This window comes from Indicator indicator, chromosome 13, assembly GCF_027791375.1.
Source record: "Indicator indicator isolate 239-I01 chromosome 13, UM_Iind_1.1, whole genome shotgun sequence".
Taxonomy (NCBI): Eukaryota; Metazoa; Chordata; class Aves; order Piciformes; family Indicatoridae; genus Indicator; species Indicator indicator.
Window position 1 is genome coordinate 19,935,349 of NC_072022.1, and position 19,760 is coordinate 19,955,108.

The 19,760-nt window shown below is 40.7% G+C and overlaps 1 protein-coding gene across 1 annotated transcript; it reads right to left on the reverse strand.

The window, feature by feature from the left end:
• Positions 1-7,730: 7,730 nt before the first annotated feature.
• LOC128970616 (cytochrome P450 2J4-like) lies at positions 7,731-18,516 on the reverse strand. Its single transcript, XM_054385916.1, has 9 exons — positions 18,346-18,516; positions 16,945-17,107; positions 15,739-15,888; positions 13,907-14,067; positions 13,234-13,410; positions 11,881-12,022; positions 9,426-9,613; positions 8,602-8,743; positions 7,731-7,909 (listed from the first exon to the last, which is right to left on the reverse strand). The coding sequence occupies exons 1-9, from the start codon at positions 18,514-18,516 to the stop codon at positions 7,731-7,733; spliced, it is 1,473 nt and encodes a 490-aa protein (XP_054241891.1).
• Positions 18,517-19,760: the final 1,244 nt, after the last annotated feature.

Consider the following 19,760-nt stretch of genomic DNA (forward strand, 5'->3'; position numbering starts at 1 on the left):
TCCATTCCCCTCATGAATGCCTGTCTTCAGACTTCAAAGCTCAGGTCTGGAGAAGCATACTGGACTCCCAACTTGCAGCCACTGCAGTTGTGCTTTGAACATAAACGTTAAATTTTATCTTATTTTAATATTCCTTAGATAGTGTTGTATTGCATATGTATATGTTATATATTTATTTTAATTTTTTTTAATTACAGATTTATTTTCATATTTTGTACTAAGCTTATCCAATGCTAGGCTATTTGGCAGTGTTGTCACCAGAGCTACAAAGAATGCTTCCCCAGTAGCAAAGTCAGGGTGATGGTACCTAGAGATGTGAAGGCTCAGTTGTTCTCTTTATGCAGTATTCAGGCAATACAGTGCAGAAGCCACAGGAAATACTGTGGATGCACCAGTCATGCAGCATTTGGTTCTCTGGGTGATAAGGGCATAGAGAAATTGAGGACAACACTTGTCATTAGCAATGTCCATCCTGCCCGTGGGGATCCTGTGTGTGACCAAACAGCAATGAAATTTTACCATGCTTCATAACACAAGTCTATGAAGAGACTAACTAAAGACCATGAATGGTCTTAAACAGAGAATTTCCCAAAGCCTGGAAATGCCACCACACACACAAAGCAGGTGTTCATAACTCAACCTGCAGCCAAACAGGTGTCAGTGGGGAGTGACTCAGGTAGGTACAGACAGACAAGAGAAAATGTTGAACAATAACAACAGATTGCACTCCTTGTGACCTGTCCTCAACACAGGAATCATCTTTCTAACCTCTGCACTCAGTGTAACCCACTAAAGGAGTCAGTGCTCAACACACCTTTCAGAAAGGGAAGGATGGAAAGACTGATCTTCAATCTTTGTTCATTAAGCACTTTGGGTTGATCTGCTGAGACACTTTCTATTCTTCATGTTCTTTGAGTATAGGATTTTCTTTGATCAAGTGACAGCGTTGCTCAAGGAGAATCATTTTGGTCAGCTCTGTGTTAACCATCCTGTCAAACACATGATAAAGATAAAAGGCCGGTAATTTTCAGTCCTAACTGATTTTTGTCCTGCAGAAGCTAAAATGCAAAGCTGGATAAAAACCAACAATGCACTAAAACTGATGGACAAAAGCCAGAATTATTCTCTTCAATATTTTCTGGTTTATTTTCTTATGGAAGGGGGTGGATGTTTGATGCTGGTTAGGGTTTTTTAATTGTAACAACATTTTCTTTTTCTCTTGGCATTACTTAACAGCAAGGAAAGGAGAAAGACAGGGTAAATGGAACAAATGTTCTGCTTTAAGCTTCATGGGTGCAATTTTCACATTTCAAATGGTATAATTAATTTGTTTTTCCAACATCTTGGCCTGATCTAATGCCACTATCTCACCTAAAGAAGATGAGGGTTAATGAAAGACACACAGTAATTTATCTGGGAGCTTCCCCTGTGCACTGCATTCCCTTATGTTAGAGTGACTATAAGTACAGAGAAAATGATGGATGTCTCTCTCTCATGTACTTAGCAATCAAGAAAGTGCACAGATACTGTATTTTACAAAAATGTCCAAGAACTCTATTAAGGACATTGCATTGTAGTGTTTGAATCTCATCTTCAACCAGCCCTATAGTGATGGCAAATGAGCATACAGTGAACTCCAGAGTACACTGGGAAAACTGGTTTGTTTAGAGGCAGACCTGGCTGAGATAGTGACAGCCTAGCAAGCGCAGGTCTGTCAAAGAGACCTTTGCTGCCCTCTGCCTGGCTCCTCGAAGGGTGCACTGCTGAAATAATAAACCTGGGTACTGTGGAGCTGCAGAGCTGTCCGTCGATCTATGCTGAATTAACCAGCACTCTCTCTAGCAGCTGTTGATCTTCTTCTTGAGCAGGCTTAAGGCTGCAGAGAGACAGCTCCCCTTAACTACAGTGCCAGACCTGGTATATGTGTTAGGACTGGGCAGCTAAACAGGCAACCCTCACAAAGATGTGTCCTTCCTGCCGTGGCTCAGGCCAATGCCACAACCATGTCAGAGAGCATCAGTCCTGAAACCCTGCACACATCTGCCTGCAAGTTCCAGAATTCAACAGCAGGGTTAAAAGTTGTAACCTCATTTAAAGTGCAGCAATGGTCTGCATCTCTGTGTGATGTTGGTTACTGTCCATGGGCACTGAAGCTACTGACAGCCTCAGAGGAGAGTGGTGGCTGTGATATTTGTCTTTACCTAAAACTATTCAGAAGTAGACTAAGGGCAGCTGCCTGCCTTATATGACAAACCAGAGTCATCTATGCCTTACAGTTGTCCATCTGAGGTGAACTTACAGCTCAGGTGGCTGCATCATTGGAATTAACATTTTTGTAGTATTCAAAAAGTTTACTTCAGGAAGAATATCACACAAAATAGTTCTAAATGTTTAGCTTTCTCTGTAATGCTCCTTAAAACATATTCCTTGCAGAATATCATCATATCACCAGCTGACCCCAGAATATTGCTTCTATTATTAGTTTTTCCCTGCTTCATCTGCTGTATCTCATGAGCTATTCAGGGAAAAATCTGCAATTTTTATTATTGTTATTCCTTTGACATTACAATCTCACACTGCAGGACAGCAAATAAATAGCTCCTGGGGTGTTGGCTAAAAACACCATAGGCTGAGATTTCTTCACAGATATCAAGACAAGATCATAAGCTTCTCACAAAGAAGAAAAGATATGCAAAAGTCAGTGGAAATATATCAAAATAATTCAGTTCACTGGGACTTTTTTAGGCCAATGATTTCAATGGACAAATACAGTTTCCAACAAACTCCTCTCAGAAATCTCTTAATGGAAACTTTCTATTCTTCCCACTAAATCTTTTAGTCAAGAAAATCTAAAGAGAATGTTGTAGCTCCCAGACATCAAACTCCAGTTTGAATACTGTGGCTTTTAGAGGCATTTTGAGTCACTGCAAAATTAAAATGTATTTTCCTGCTCTGTTGGAACTGTAATGATAAAGGGGGGGGGGGGGGGAATCCCAGAGAAACTCCCCTGAGAAAACTGTCACTCCACAAAGAAAGGAAGGAGAGAAGAACAAGAGATGTCGTAACAGGATCGTCCTCACCTCTCCAGCTTTCTGACATTAAAACTGAGGAGAGGTATCTGTGTTGTGACAGCCATCATGCTTTCACAAAGGTAATAAATAAATATAAAATGGTCTTGGCTTTATGTTTCTGTCAGCCATGACAAGTTTGGGAATATCTGTTTCTCACCTTGCTGCGAGTATCAGCCTGGGATCTGATTTCATCAATGAACTAGATATGGGGTTTGTACAAATCATCAGGGTCCTTGATTAAACGTTACATAGTACTAGATGCAGGACAGAATCCCATCTTTCCAGTCTGCTATGGTACTATTTGTTTGTTTTTCCTGAGTTTTCCATGAAGTTTTGCAAATCTTCAGAGACCCTACATCTCTCCCTAGAGCTTCTGAGGTTGTGTCAAAGCCACATTAAAAAGCAGTAAATTACATTAGTGGCTTTCCTCCTGCAAACAAACCTCTAGCTGTGTCATCAAACACCACTAAGTAACTTTGACATTATTTTGGTGAGCAATGACTTTCTGTTTTCCTCCCAGTGCTTACAATTTGATTATTTTTCCAGGTTATTCTGAGCAGTGCAGTTAGGCTGACTGATTGATAGCACTGCATCTTCTCTTACCTTCTGAAGACAAGCAAATGCTTGACCTTTTCCTATCCTCCACAGGTTCTCACAGATAATTGCTAATAGTTCTGAAGCTGATACTGATCCCTCAGTACCTTGGGATGAATCAGACCAGGCAATTTGAAAACATCACATCTATCTGGTTATTTTCTAACCTCCTCTTTCCAATCCTGATCAAAATCTTTCATGAACATCAGTGGTGTTAAAAGTATTAGACTTTGGATCACCATTGCCATTTTCATTGACAACCAAAGCCAAAAGAGGCATTAAACTGTCCATCTCCTGGAGAGCCTTCCTCAGGTACTGCAGTTTTAAGAAACTAGCACTTTTCTTTGGTTCTTGTCATACTACTGAAATACTGATTTGGTTTTTTTTTTTATTCTTTATTACTTATATTTGCTTTGTGTATAAACTCTAAGGATATGTGGAGCAAATCTAGAAGTTCTAAACCTTGAAATTTTCACCTCATCTCAATGGTCACCAGCAAACTCTTCAACGAACAAGAGAGTGCAGAAGCATTCATTTTAAGTTGTGCTTCTGTCATTGTCCAGACCCTGGAATGTGTTTACTGGGGCAAAAATTTTGTCTTTACTAATGAGGGAATTTGTATTTTAATAACTCCATCTTGTTCTGTTTCTTGCCCTTCTTTTACTCTTTTATAGGACCACATTTCTATATGTTAAATAAGAATACTTCTCACAGGTGGGAAAGGTCTGTTTTTTTCCTGCAGATGCAGCACAGTACAGAGTAGAAACATCTACACTGGCTTTGCAAAAATTAATTTCAATGACAGGAAGGTGCCCACTGCAAAAAGGCAAACTCCTGCCTGGGCTAATTCCTCCACTGAAAACTCCCTACATGTCTGGGCTGACCTTCTGCTCCCTGAGCAAGGCTATTTACAACCAGTGCAAAAGTCTTGGTGCTGAATGTACCTCCTCACATCCAAATACAGCTATGCAACCACTCTGCCTTCTCCTCAACAGGACTTTTGACATAAGTGCTTGATTCTTCAGTAATTTTTTTTCCACTGTGCTCTCTCCTCCCACTGAAGTAGTATATTTTATATGTTTCTCCTATTGCACTGCAGTCACACCTTCCTACACTCCAATCCCTGACATTTATGATCATGTTTTTTATAGCTGATACTGAAGGAAGTTGACACTGGTCCATTGCAAGCTCAGAAAGCAAACAGCTGCAAGAGAAATAATTTGACCTACTACAGATTTGCTCAGTCTTCACATCTTGCTGCGTTACCTATCTTCTGGCTGATACTGGAAAAATTTAAGTCCTCACTAACTCAAGGCTGTCTGCCTTTCTCTTTCATTCTTATTATAACTAGGTGAAAAAAGGACTACCAGACCAAGGTATATTTTAAAAGATGTCTGCACTAAGCAATGGTCTGCTTTTCTTAACATCTCACCTCTGAGAAAATGTTTTTTCCTCTGTTGAGTAAAGATCTGTGAACATGAAAACATTTTACAGGTTAATTTCAGGAAAATCATGTTTTAACAAAGTTAAAACTCTCACAGGAAACATTTTATTTCCATATGAATTGGGGGAAAAAAAAAACAAACAACCAAACAACAAATGTTTTTTGTTTGGGTTTTTTTTTTTGGTGGACTTGGATTCTAAGAACAGAAATGCAGAGGCTCTGAAAAGCATACCTCTCCCATCTCCCTGCTGTGAGCCCATCACTCATGTCCAGCTGCCACACGTCGAGTGCTGGGCTCTCCCCTCCTGGGCATCTGTGCACAACAGACTGAAAATTACCAGCAAGCAGTTCCTGTCCCAGACAGACACTAGCATGGCACACAAATAACCCACCCATGTACAATGTGCAGCTCCTGTGAGGTGCCATGCATGCCTCCTCTCAAGCATCAAGACAAGTGGTATTTGCACCTGTTGGTCTGGGTTGTGTCATGCCCACTGGTTCAGGCAACTCATCCTGCTCCAGCTGCATATGGGCCTTCCTGGGCAAGCTTCCCCTCAGGCCTATTTATGAGCTTCTCTTTTCACAGAATCACAGAACGTTAGGGGCTGGAAGGCACCTCGAAAAATCATCCAGCCCAATCTCCCTGCCAGAGCAGGATCACCTATACCAGATCACACAGAAATGCATCCAGACAGATTTTGAATATCTCCAGAGAAGGAGACTCCACAACTCCCCCTGGGCAGCCTGTTCCAGTGTTCCACCACCCTCATATGAAAAAATGTTTCCTCATGTTTCCATGGAACTTCCTATGCCTCAGCTTCCACCCATTGCCCCTTGTCCCATCATTGGACATCACCGAGCAGAGCCTGGCTCCATCCTCTTGGCACTCACCTTTATATAATGAGTTCACCCTTCAGTCTCCTCTTCTCCAAGCTGAAGAGCCCCAGCTCCCTCAGTCCTTCCTCCTAAGGAAGATGTTCCACTTCCTTCATCATTTTTGTGGCTCTGTGCTGGAATCTTTTGAAAGGGTATCTGGGGAAGCATGTGGCTGTCAGGAGTAACAGCATCACATAGCAATGATGCTAATTCTTCTAATGCTACTGATGCTTCCAGCTTAATGTTTAAGAAGCAGTGGCAGGTCCAAAGTCCCCACATCACAGCGCTTTCTGCTCTGCCTTATCTATCTCTCCACACATGCAAATCCGAAGAGACTTTGACACTAGTTTTTAATAGGGCACACAGTTTTCTCTCAAATAAAATGTCAAGATGTGATCTTCCATATTTCACTAGTGCTATTCTGCCACTGTCTAGACCCTATTTTTCCCAAAAGAGTTTGGACCAGATGGTCTCTGAGGTCCCTTCCCACTGTGATTAAACTTAATGACAGCTAAATATCAAAAGCTTACTATTTTGATGCTGTGTTCCATCAGCTATTGGATTAGAAATAATGAGACAGGTCTAAATTTGTGATTCATGGTAAACTGCCTAAACTAATCTCAGTCACACAGTGCCCAGCATGCAGTGACAATTGATGTAACAGATGATCATCGTTTCAGCTGCCCTGTTCTCCCTTACAAAAATAGGAATGCTAATGAAGGACAAATTCACTTACACTTTACAAACAACATAAATAAATTTATATTCACCTCAGGAATCTTTTTTTTTTAACTTTTTCTACTATTACAGACTCTTTCCTTGAACTTGACCAGCAGTTTTTCAGTTTGTGTATATGAAAAGCCTTTGTAGCTTCAGGTATTCTGCTAAACTTCCGTGGTGATTAAAATTTCTCTCTGGTGTTTTCCATGTGTATTTTTCAGTTTACCACCAGCTCTAATTCCAGCAGGCTCCTCACCTGAACTACTCTTTGGAGGAGCTCCCTGCACATGCTGTAGCAGACAGCCAGTGCTGATCTTGACAGGAGTTAACCCACAGAAGTAAACAGTTGCTCTGTTAAAAAGGACTTTCCAAAGGTTAACTTGGCATAATTTTAAGAAAAGAAAAATATCTGTCCTAAAAGAAATCTTCTCTCTGTGTCTTCACTCTTCACCAAGTTTTGACCCATGCCTTTTCTCTGCTGGACTCTCACCCATTATCCTCATCCAGAAATTCTCATCCATAAATAAAACCAGGTGCTATTTATCCCTTCATGTCTTTTATTAGTGACCATCAACAAAAACTTGATTGAAATGTTATTAATTATGACAGTAATATAAGGGGGTAGAATCTTCCAGGTATGTTCTTCCAAACTCCATTGCTTTTGAAAACAAAAGGATAACTCAGATAATGACTTAATTTTTGAAGTCTGCCAGTCAGTTTGGTCATTTGCTCACCAATGTTCTGGACTTAAATCAGTCAGGCCACACAATATGATGCCTGTATGGCTGAAAATGATGGAGTGTTGCAGATCAAAAGAACTTTTACCGAAAGAAAGATTCATCTTCAAGAGAAGGTGACAGAGTCTGAACAAAATTACCTGCTATAGACAAAAGGTGGTTTTTGGAGCAGAAATTCATATTCAAGACCAAAAAAAACCAAAAAACCACATGGTCTCAGTACACACATTCACAAAAGTAATTAAGATTGCTCAACAGATGGGCTGTGACATGCTGCACATGTCTGCCCTAGCGTGGAATGGCACAAATCCTGTAGGGATGGGGCTGCAGAGTACCCCCCAGCGTGGGCTCTGTGTTGATCTTTGTCACCCCCTCAGGGAGCTGGAAGGTGAAAGCTCGCAGCAGGTTGGCAAAGAAAATGAAGAGCTCGGTCCTCGCGAGATGTTCCCCCAAACACACACGGTGCCCTGCAGGAGGAAGAGTGGGGAAGGACAGTGAGTAAATGACCCCAGCCTTAAAAGCAAAGATATTCATCCTCACACAGTGCAAAAGTGTTTTTGCTGAGTCCAGAATTTCTTTAAGGCTTAATGCAATCAATGACATAAAACTTAATGTAATTCTTCCTTTAAAGAATCCTGGCTGCAGCTATAGATAAATGTGTAGCCCTTCTGCCCTGAGTTTCACTTCTATTACCTCAAAAGCCTCATCTTCATTTGACTGACAACTTTAAAGGAATTCATTCAATCATGTAAATGATGAATAATTTGTTCTTCCCAGGAGATGCTGTGCTCCAGTTTTGTAAGCATAAAGCATCAGCACAGCTGCTTGCAAGTCCTTTCCAAATGTATGTCTGGTGCTGAAATGTATGCCCCAAATCAATAACCATGATCATTAGCAGAGGATTTCCTTCCCAAAAAATAGAGTAAGTTAGATGTATACATCTGTCAGGACATTTCTGATTTTCCATGCTATTATTTGTTGAGTAGCAAAGATGCTTATAGTTCGATTGGGAAACATTACTGAAGATAATAACCATGCTGATTTTATCACTGTTTTCCACAAAGAGGTTTAAAGTAAACAACCAATAGGTTTTTAATAGACATCTTAATTCTGCGTCCCCAATCCAAAAGATTAATGCTTGTGCTGTCAGTCCAATTACCTATTGAGAATGGTAAAAAGGCTTGTTGGCTCACAAAGTTCCCATCCTTATCCAAGAAGTGGCCAGGGTTGAACTGTCGAGGTGTTGCCCACTGCTCTGGGTCATACAAAGATGAAGCAATATTTGGAAAAACTATGGTGCCCTGAAAGGAGAAAAACTCTCTCTCAGTCCTGGCTGACAGTTGTCCCCCAGACAGCCAGAGCCAGCTAGGTGAGACCAGTGTTAGTTTAGTTTGAGAGTTTAGTGCTGTGTGCTTGCAGGTTCATTTCCCCAGCAGGAGCTGTGAGGACCATGAAGTCTTTTTGCTTCAGTGTGTGTCTAAGCCTGACAGTGGAAGTGGCAGTGTCAATAGAAACTGACAGCTTTATTTGTTCTAAACCAATTTGCTCTTCTAACATTAGAAGTTTCTGTGATTTGGTCTCTGACAAAAGCTAGTTGCAAACCTTCATGCTTTCCCCTGGAATTTATACAGGCTATCCATAGGCCAGACCTCAGTCAGAAATCTTTCCAATGCCTTATCAGCACAAATCTGCCACAGTATCCTTCAGTATCAGTCTCTAAGGTTTTGCTCTCATTTGTTTGCACAAACACTTCTGAAAATCCCCTCTTCCATCCAGGGTCATCTTTCATTTCTGGTAACCTTCTCCCAAAAGCCACATCACTCCATTTGTCTTGGCAGATGGTTTCTTGTCCTTATTCTCATTCAGGCTATGACCCAGAGGGACCCCAACCCTGCTGCTGTTGAGGAGACCCTGACACAAATGTACGTTAATCCACACCTTGCTCTAGTGAATGCAGGAAAGCAATTAAGAAATTGTCTGTACCTTTTTGAGGGGAAAGCCAAGCAATGTTGTGTTCCTCACACACACTCTGGGCATGCCAACTGAGATGATGTTGCTGAAGCGTTGGATCTCATGAACCACAGCGTTTGTGTAGGGCAGCTCTCTCCGATCCTCATAGCAAATTAACTGGGAAGGACCCAAAACAGCATCCAGCTCCTTCTGCACTTTCTCTGTGGAGAGCCATTTACCATTGCAGGTGGAAAAATATATCAAGTGTTTTTACTTATTCCATTTTCAAAGCCATTTCTCATACACAACTATGAGGACAGCAACAGAATTAATGGAAACATGTAAGTAACTTTTGTAAGGAAAACAGCAGTGTTGCAACATATTAAATACATGGGAGCTTATTAAATACATGGGAGCTTTACTTCTGGGACTGAAGTTATTTGATTGTAGATTAAGAAAAGGCATTTAGTGCTTGAAACTTTAAAACTCTCAAAAGGTTGCCTTGCTAACACTTAAAAACCAAATTATCTTTATGTTTTCTTTTGCCTAGCTGCTTCAGTCACCTACAGCCAGGTAGAACCACTAAACTCTCAGCTGTCTAGAGTTTAAGACAGGTGAATCTTGACCTTAAAAAGCCTAATCTCTATTGGAAAGGAATGGTTCTTACACAGGATGTCTGTTAAGAGAAGCAATGCCAGATAGAACAATGTCCAGATGCCCTTAAAAAAAAAAAAAAGAAAGAAAACAAGCTGCTTCTTGGTGCCTGCCCTTAGACCAAGAACAACATGACTGAAATTACTGCACAGGAATGTTGGAAGCATTAACAAAAGTATAAAATCTGGTTTGTAATCTTCAAGAGAGGCAGCACACACATAATGAAAGTGCCTTTGGTTTTGAACAAATGATGCTGTCCTTTTCCAGACCCTTTTGAACAACACTAAGATGTAGGGAAGCCCATCAGCAGTCCTTCACAAAACTGTGCTGGGTAGACCCTAACAACAGAGATTTAAGCACTTTACAGAATTTTAAATGTATATTCAGAAATTCTTTAATAAGGTACGTCTGTTTCAATGAGGACCTAGCTTGCAGAATCAAGCTCAAGTGTAGTTTGAAGGGATCAGTCACTGCATGAGAATAAACATACACCTCTGTTCCAGTAGTTCAGGGAACAAGGAGAGCCTGATTCAGTGATGAGGCAAAAGGCCAAACTCCTCTGTACAGAACACTCACTGGCAAAAGCAGGTTGAAAAAGAAGCCACCAAGTGAATGAGGACAGATACAGTGGTTATTAGTTCATTATGAGAGTTTGAATGCAGTGTACGACTCAAGAAGCCCAGGAAGGATCATTCTGCAACACATCCTGCTTTCCCAAGTATGTGCAAGGTGTTACATTTATACAAAATAAAATTATCTAGATCCATCAGCACTTTCATAACCTCAATTACATTCTGTGATAATAAACATGCTATTACATGGTATTAAGTAGGTCTTCTGGTCTGACAGCCACAAGTTGAGCAATTTTTTCTTATCTTCATCTGTTCCCTCCATTTAAAATCCTGTTCTTCTCTGGTTACTTGCACATAATCTGATATCTAACAATGGGATTTCTGTTATCCACCATAACAGATTATTCTTCCTTTAGTTTTCATTCAGTGTTCTATGAAAGTGATTGATAGGTACTAGACTTAAAAATAAACTTCTTAAATACATGTGGACAACTGTTGAGCCATCAGATTCCACTGCCAAGTGGAATAATTTCTGTTGCAAGAGGTTGAAATACATCACAGAGTTAATTTAATCACCCTGATATCTTGGAATCATAAATGGACTGATGGACAAAAATAATGTCAAAGTTGCCACCTGACCTTCAGGTGATTATCTTTACTACTTCTCTGACCTACAGAGCACAAAAGAGGGCAGGTGTCCCTGTAACCCCCATCACTGAAACTCAGCAAATACAAAGCAGAATCAAAGGAACTTTCCAGAGTGACATCCCTACCATCACACATCAGTTTCTGCTCAATTATTTTCAGCCACCAGTCATGCTTATGACTAAGAACCCAGCTCAGTTTTTTGGAGCTCACCAATGGCTGACCACTGTTCCTTCAAGGATTATGCAAGCAAACCCTCTGGCTTCCCAAAGAGCCACTCCAGTCCTCTTACCCTGTTGACCACCCTACCATAATCTTATTTTTCTCAAAGACCTCAACCCCTCCATTTCAACCATCCACAACCTCCTATACATGTGCATACTTCCCAGACTGTTAACTCCTTCTGGGAACTACCCTATGCTTGTGACTGTTGTAAGAGCCTGTATACAGACACTCTGGATCTACCAATGTTGCCCAGCACAGGTCTACCAGCACAAAAGGCTCCAAGTGCCACTAGCCATATATCAGTGTCTAGGAATAGTCTCTGATCTATGGAAACATTATTTCTTGGATCATCTGTTGTATTAGAGACATTTGTGACATGCTTATCCACTCACCTTGGATGTTTGGATTTGCCACCATGTAGAGCAGGCCCCAGTTCAAAGTAGTGCTTGATGTCTCTGATCCACCCAAAAAAAGGTCATTTATAGAATAAACCATATTTTCTTCATTGTATGTAGACCTGGGTTCATCTTTGGACTGCAAATGATAAGATAAAGTAGAGGTTTATATATGAAAGTTAGAAAAATCAGAATACCTTTAAATGTGGTTTTGCTACTGTTCCAAGCTGTAGGGCAGGTAGAACACCTACAGTAAAATACAAAGAGAGTGAAAAAGAATATCAGAAACCAAAGATGACACGAAAAGCTAATATTTCACAAATGGACAAGGCAGGTAAGCTCCATTCTTAATCATGAAGCTAAATCACATATTCTCTACAGAAAAGGATTGCTGGCTTAGTTGTGCAAATAGTGGTACGCTTAGAATGCTTCCTAAGTAAATGTTGCTGAAACAGTCCACCAATGTTCAAGTCTCATAAATCTTGGAACAGCAGTAAAAGGCTTCAGAGGGAGTTAAATACTTTGGAAGACCAGATGTGTTAGTGTTGTGCTAGTGTAAAATTTTTGAAACAAGAAGATCCAAGGAACTAGAAGTTTGTTAGGATGACATACACCATGGACATAAAAATACAGCAGCTGATATGGGAATCAACTGAAAAAGCTAGAAATACAAATCAATGCTATTTATTACAATATAGAAAAATTATATTGACAAGGAGATCTGATTAGACTCTCTGATAAAGTTGTCAGCTTGGACAACAATGACAGTTACACAGTTGCAGTATACTTGGAGTTCCACAAGGCAGTTTATTTTGGTCCCCACAATAAGAGAAAAGTCAAGCACTGTGAAGTATTCATAAGACACTTGCTAAAAGACTCAAGAGCTGGCTGACAGACATAGCTAACAGACATTCTTCCCTGCATGCAGATCTCTGCAGTGTGGCTGAGCTCAGCAGTAGAGCCAATGCAAGGGAGTACACCAGGCAGGTCGTGGTCCAGGACAGTAGACCCATTTTGGCTGTGCCAGGAGGTGCAGGATGGGTGCCTGCAGCTTGGCAATGTTGCAGTGCAACCATCACATCATCACAGCAGCAGGGCCACAGTCTGTCCCAGCAAGGAAGTGCTGCCACCCAGGAGCAACACCATTGCCCACTTCTCCAGGGGCTGTAAAAGTAGATTACCACCCTCCCTCCACACCTAGATATCTCATTTGGAATGTATCAAGGCAGGTTTTGGATTCCTCCAGAGAAGGCGACACCACAACCTCTCTGGGCAGTGTTAAGAGACCAGTTAATGGTCTCTTTCACCTTATTTTCCATCAATGTGTGATCAGGCAAAACAAATACTTACTTTTTCAATGTGATCTAGGTAAAAGTCAATGAAATCCTGCTGTTCATCTGGTATCCCACGCTCTGTGTGCATCCTGATCTCTCTCCTTGTAAAAGAGCTCAGGACATCATAGCAAGACAATACCTTCTTATGAGGACCAGGGAGACGGCACATCAGCCAGGGGAAGATTTCATACAGCTGCAGAAGTGACACGCAAGAGGTATCACAACTCTCTATCACTAGAAAATGCACTTAAGGCCTACTAAAAAGAGAAGGTAAACCTCATGTCAGCATGTGGGTTTGGCATCATTAGTAAAATATTCTGACAAAGACTATGGTTATGGTTTCAAGTCATGAAAGAGTACACTATAATTTCTACCTGTGCTGGTGGTAAGATCCAGAGTTCCACAGGCTTTTGGCTCAACCACAAGCCAAATTAGAACATAATGAGAATTAACTGGATTCTAACATTCAATTATTCCCGTATTCAATTGCAATGAACTTTATTCAGACGTTTGAAAAGTGAGATCCTGCCCTCCAGTGGAGAGTACCAGGAAGGAAGAGGCAAAGCCGTTGCAAACTGTCCTCACTAGGACGTGCTGTTGGTGCCACAGCCCGGAGCAAAGGCTGGCTACAGCCAGACTGCACTTTTCACGTTCTGCCTTACTCAGAAGACAACAGATCGTTTACTTACATGATGAAAAAAGCTGCCCCCAAACTTGAATAGACGCTCCATGGCTCTGATCACTTCATGGAAGGTTTCATCATCTCTGGAGAAGCGATGTCCGAACACAACAGCACAGATCACATTTGAGACGGAATGAACAAGAGGGAAAGAAGGATCCAGGGGTTTGCCTGCAAACACAATAGTGAATGTCACTGTAAATGTCTCCTCTCTGCTATAGTGAAATGAAATTAGAGATTACCCAAAGAACTTTCAAGAGAGCATTGCATTTCACAAAGCAGCAATCTTCTTACAAAATTCTAGTATCAAACTGATTCTTCACAGCTATGGTGCAATCTCATAATCCCTAAAGAAAAAGCATTTGGGAACTTAACAGGTAAGAAGGGGGGGAAATCTATGCACATTTGCTGTCTGGAAAATTCAAAACACATCTCAAGTATGGGAATGACTGAGAGCACTGCAGTCAAAGGGAATCTGAGAGGAGAAGAGTAAGGAAAGAGGCAGCCTTATTCAGCAAGGACATAAATACATGCAAAGCTACCATATTTTCTCCAACTTTACTAGAAATGTAGAACCTCAAATAAGAGAAAAGCTTCTTTCAACCTATTGTGTCAACAATATAGTATTTATTTTTAAAGCAATTACTTGAAAATCTAACCCAAACAAAAATGTTTTGTGGCTCCAGAGTAAATTACTATAACAATGCAACTGCCCAACATCCAGTGCACAATTTACTGTTCTCCACTTTTTTTTTTTTACTTCACACGTGGTCACAGCTCAACATCTCCTAATTCTTAATCCATGGGATTGGGCTAGATTTACTTACTTGTAACTGATACAATGGCTAGCCACAGCATGTCCTGATTTACTGTGCCTTTGCATAATGATCACTATTGAGAAATTCAACTCACATGCTTCTAAATGGGTTGATCAGGTTAAAATGTTGCAACGAAGACAAGATTCTAGCCACTGCTTTAAAGAAAGTATGCAGATGGCTTTACAGGACTTAATTCATCAGCATTGATAAAGTGTCCATATCTTTATGCATTAGCACCATATATGAGTAGGTAACATGCCCTTGAGGCACAGACCAACATCACCCTGGGCTGCATTAGAAAGGCATTGCCAGCAGGACAAGGGAAGGATCTTTCACCTCTGATCAGCTCTGGCAAGAACCATCAGGAGTGCTGGGTCCAGTTCTGGGCCCTGCTGTACAGAGGAGACAGCAACATACAAGTTGAGCAGAGAGCCACAAGGACAGTTAAGGGACTGGAGCATCTGCTAGAAGAGAGACTGAAAGAGCTGGGACACTTTAGTCCCAAGAAGAGAAGGCTCAGGGAAGTATCCTGAATGTGTGTAATACTTACTGGAGTAGAATAAAGAGCACAAGAGTTGGACTTTTCTCAGTGGCATGGGCAATGGGCAAAAACTGAAATACGTTAAATTCTGCCTGAGTATAAGAAACTTTTTTATTGTAGGGCTGATTAAACACTGGAACAGGCTACCCAGAGAGGTGGCGAAGTCTCCATTCTTGCAGCTATTTTAAACCCAAATGTGCTCAGCTTTAAGAAACCTGCTCTGCTTGACCTGTCTCTGGGAAAGGGTTAGATAAAAATAGCATCACCCCCAGTTTTGCTTCTCAGTTGTAGTAGTTCTGTAGATAACTTTGCACAAGAATAATTTGGACTTGATGAATTTTAAGTCCGTTCCATATAGACACTGTGAGACCAGGCACACTCTCTTGTGGAACAAAGCCGGCCTTGATTTCAGAGCAGGGAGACAGAGAACTCATGCACTAAAGACATCAGACTAATGAGAAAAGTGAATCAGTGCAGAGGTACCTTTCATACTTGCAAAGAAGTCTACCAGGTAGCGAGCCTCTTCTTGAACTCGGTGCTCTAGACCTCTTTTCCCCAGACCAAGGGTGCGTAGAGTCCGCAGTGCAAACCTTCTCTGCTGCTTCCAGGTGTGACCCGTTGCCAACATAATCCCTGCATCCATTCAAGGAAGAGCTCTTTATCCTGCTAATATTTATTACAGACAAAGACTATTACATTGCTTTTGAACACAAAGACACAAAGGAACAGCTGTGGCCTGTGAGCATACGGCCAGAGCTAAAATGGACAAACTCAACTTGCTAATAAAACGACTTGCAGGATTAAGCTTAATCCAAGACAACCAGATATTTCAGAAAGTTTGACAGCTGCTTCTCTAGACACTTTCTAAAGTGCTTGCCTCCCACTCTCTTCTGTGCTTGGACCTCACCTGACCAAGGTAACGATTCTCATGAAGGTAAAAGGGGAAAAAATTCTGACTGTCACAGTCAGGAAGAAAAGTTCAGTTCTTGGGCTTTGTGACAAATATCTTCAGGAGAAATAAACATCCTGCACTAACAGGATCTTTAGTGTAGGATAAGAGTCACCAATGACTGAAACAAATTCAAATGAGAAATATTTAAGGAATAAACTTTTCTTAGATAAAGCAGAGGCCCCCAATAAAATACAAGCTGTTTCATAGTGGATGTGTTCGTGGAAATTAGGAGTTTGGGAATTTCCAGTATGGTTGGGGACATATCAGTCTACAGCAAGGTTGAAACAAAAGTGCACTGATCCTCTAGATGAAACTGTGTCACTAAGAAAACATTCATAAAAAGAAGGGCATGGGAAGAAGATTCCCACCATCAAGCTCACTTTTCAACTGAAAATGTAATGGTTGGAGGCAGGAAGTCCAGCACAAGGAAGTATGCAGTTTCCTGCTCTTGCTCTGCTTCTGTGTGTCACAACCTACCACTGCCTCATTTCATCATCTCTGAATCTGCTCCACTTAGTATTTCACACAAGACAGTATGAATCATTTTTTTGTTTGGCTGGTCTTTTCCTCCTACTACTATCCAAAGGCTACTTCACTCCTCCCTACTTTGCAGTTCACCTGGCCATCATTTCTCACTGACAAACCCTGCAAGGTACCCTGCAACAATTGCAAGGTACAAAAGAGCTACAGTTTGTCCAGATGATAACTATGTAATATTTGTGGCAAGAAATTCTCACCTTTTCCTTTGGCCATCGCTCTGAAGAAAGGAGACACTAACCTCCCAGAAACATCTTCTGGGTGCGTAGTCATACCATCCTTAACTGCTTGATATCCATTCAGTATGATGACTGGGGCCCATCCAAACCATAAGGTGAATATGTTGCCATGAATTTCTGCCAGCTGCAGATGGGAGAGAAGCCAGGAAAGCACAGATGAAATCCTACATGTTGCAAACAAGGATGAACCTGTTTTCACACTGATTACAGGACCAGCCCTAAGGTGGAATGGCGTTCTCCACCTTTCCCACAAGACTGAAATTATCTGTGAGAAGAACAAATGTCTTTTCCAGCATTCAGTGTTGGAAACAACTGAATATTCCAGCTTTTCAGAGCCACATATCTATGCCAGGTGTCTTTTATAGTAAGCATATAAGCTGAGGCTCAGTTTGCAATGATTCATGTGATAAAGGGTATTTTCTGTACATGAATTTCTTTCAATAGGGTTTCTATCAGTTGTGCTGGTAAAGTGTTGCAAAAGGAACACAGAAATGTCAGAGGAGTAAGCAACTTGTAGAGACTAGGCCAGTTATTTTCTTCTTTTCCCCTACCCATTTGTATAATTAGAAACTAGAATCCAAGTAAGACCATTCTGTCTTGCAGCATCCTTACTCCCTGCCTGAATCTGCCTTTTGTTTGGAATAATCAGTGTGCCTTGTTCAAACCAGTGACAGAAGCCACAGGGGTTGTCTACTAAGAATACTGAAAGCACTGCAAGAACGAAAAGAATGAGGCAGAGGTAGCTTTGTGTGCAGATGTACTCCTCAAAAAACACTTAAGAGAAGGTTCGTGGGGTGTTTTTTGATGCTGTCAGTAAAATAAATGTATACACCCATAGTGCATCTTAAGTATCCATTTACTGCTCAAGCTAGAGAGTGCCAGAGCTCAGAAAGCTAAAAATCTGTGCTGTGAAAGTGATTTGGTTTTAAATAGTATTTCTTTTCCCTAACTGCAAATCTGATATATTACCCCTAAAGGTATTTAATCCTAGATTATATCAAGTTTCACATGAATTTGTCAAAGTTAATGTTAGGGGGTAATGGAAGGATATCAAGTTCCATATTTGTCAAATTCACTATTAAAAGGTGGTGAGTTAAAGTTTCAGAATGATTTCTACGCATTCAGAACTTCAGTACCAGTTTTATTAGCTTGCCAAACTATGCTGCAATTACTTTTTCCTCTTTTGCCAACCAAACCAGCAGTTCTGAACCAAACTTAGAGCAGTATCGCAGCAGCTAGTTAACAAGCACAGCATGTTACCAACGCAGTTTGAGGAGAGGATGTTTTAAAATAGCAAAGAACATGGGAAATGGGAAAACAACAAAGATTTTTAAATAATTAGGAGTATCTGAAAACAAATACCTTCATGAGGAGATCACGATTAAACTGAAAGTTCAGCTGTATCAAAGTCCCAAACACTGGGAGAGGGATTGGTCCAGGAGGAAGCCGTCTCCGTATTCGCTGCAACTTTAAAAACTGTGTAACAAAAAGAAACACAGCTAAGGCTATAAGAACTTCACCTATTGTCAACATTTTAATGTCAGCCTTTATTGAAAATAGGCTACTGAAGGTATTAAGGCTGGTTGCTCAGACAGCTTTTTCATAGGTGTTTAGATTTCATATAACAACTGTTCCCCGCCCCAACCCTCCCTCTTTATTATCAGCCACTCCTTTTGTTCCTCCTCATTACATTCATGTTCAAGCATATTTAACAGATGCATATCCCTCTCCCTCTTCTAATCCATATTATATTTACCAACTATGGACTAAAGGATTTGCAGGGATGGTGTCTTAAAAGACTAGGGCCAACATTTTCTACACAATGGAGATATCAATATCTACATGTCAATTCTCCATCTAATTTTGTGGGGGAAAAAACGTGGATGGTATGTGCTCCTACAAATGTTTCATGAATGCTTTTACAAAAGCAATAGCCATACATACAACTTAAGCATGCAACTGTAAGTGGGTATTAAATCCAGAATATCCAGTAATGGCAAGACTGATAAAAGTTAAAAGCCCATATTTATCTTAGGATGGATATACAAGTATCTAATGTTTAATACAAAGAGCAAAATTTGTTAGGCTTTCAAGTTCAATTGAAGACATAACTGGTTTAATATAGAACTTTTTCTTTTCCTAACCTATTTGCAATGGTTAACTTCTCTGAGAGTTTCGTCTACCTCTGAATTTCCCCTTTCAATCTTGACATCTTGTGGATGCCCTAAAGGAAACTCTGAGTAATCATCAGAAAGCTTGCCAGATAAACAAAGCATATGCATATAGAAAGTACATCATGTATGAAACACGCAGATTAAAAAACAAAACAAAACAAAACACATGGAAAAAGCCTACTAGGAATCTTGAGCTACAACCAGAACTAAGGGCCCCAACAAGAACTAGTCATGACATGCATGTGCCATACCTGCTACCTGGAGAATAAATGCAGTTTGTAGCCAAGGCTCTTTGCCAAGCCTCAACACGCGTGGGAAGTATAAACCTAACATCAGGGGAATTTACAGGCCTGCAATTAGACCATGAAAGCCACGTGAAAAGAATTCTGGGCACCACATAACTGTAACAGTTGTAGCCCTGTGTTACAGAGCTAGATTGAATCGGTTTTCTGTGGAAATCACCCATACTCTGAAAGTAAAACACTTGTAAAAGAAATATGTTTTCACTAATTTTCTGAAAACCTGCCAAGATGACTTGTGCAGCAGCATGCTTTTTTCAACTGCCCTGTCTTTGGGACAGAAACTATTTCACAGGATTTGTGG

What these genes read in the sequence shown, in the direction of transcription:
- LOC128970616 (XM_054385916.1), bottom strand. Translation starts at nt 18,516, where the DNA reads ATGTTGACAATAGGTGAAGTTCTTATAGCCTTAGCTGTGTTTCTTTTT. An exon ending in CTTCTTTGCAAGTATGAAAG is followed by an intron (nt 14,068 to 15,738) that starts GTACCTCTGCAC and finishes TTGTGTTTGCAG; the next exon opens with GCAAACCCCTGGATCCTTCT. An exon ending in GGCAAATCCAAACATCCAAG is followed by an intron (nt 9,614 to 11,880) that starts GTGAGTGGATAA and finishes GGCTCTCCACAG; the next exon opens with AGAAAGTGCAGAAGGAGCTG.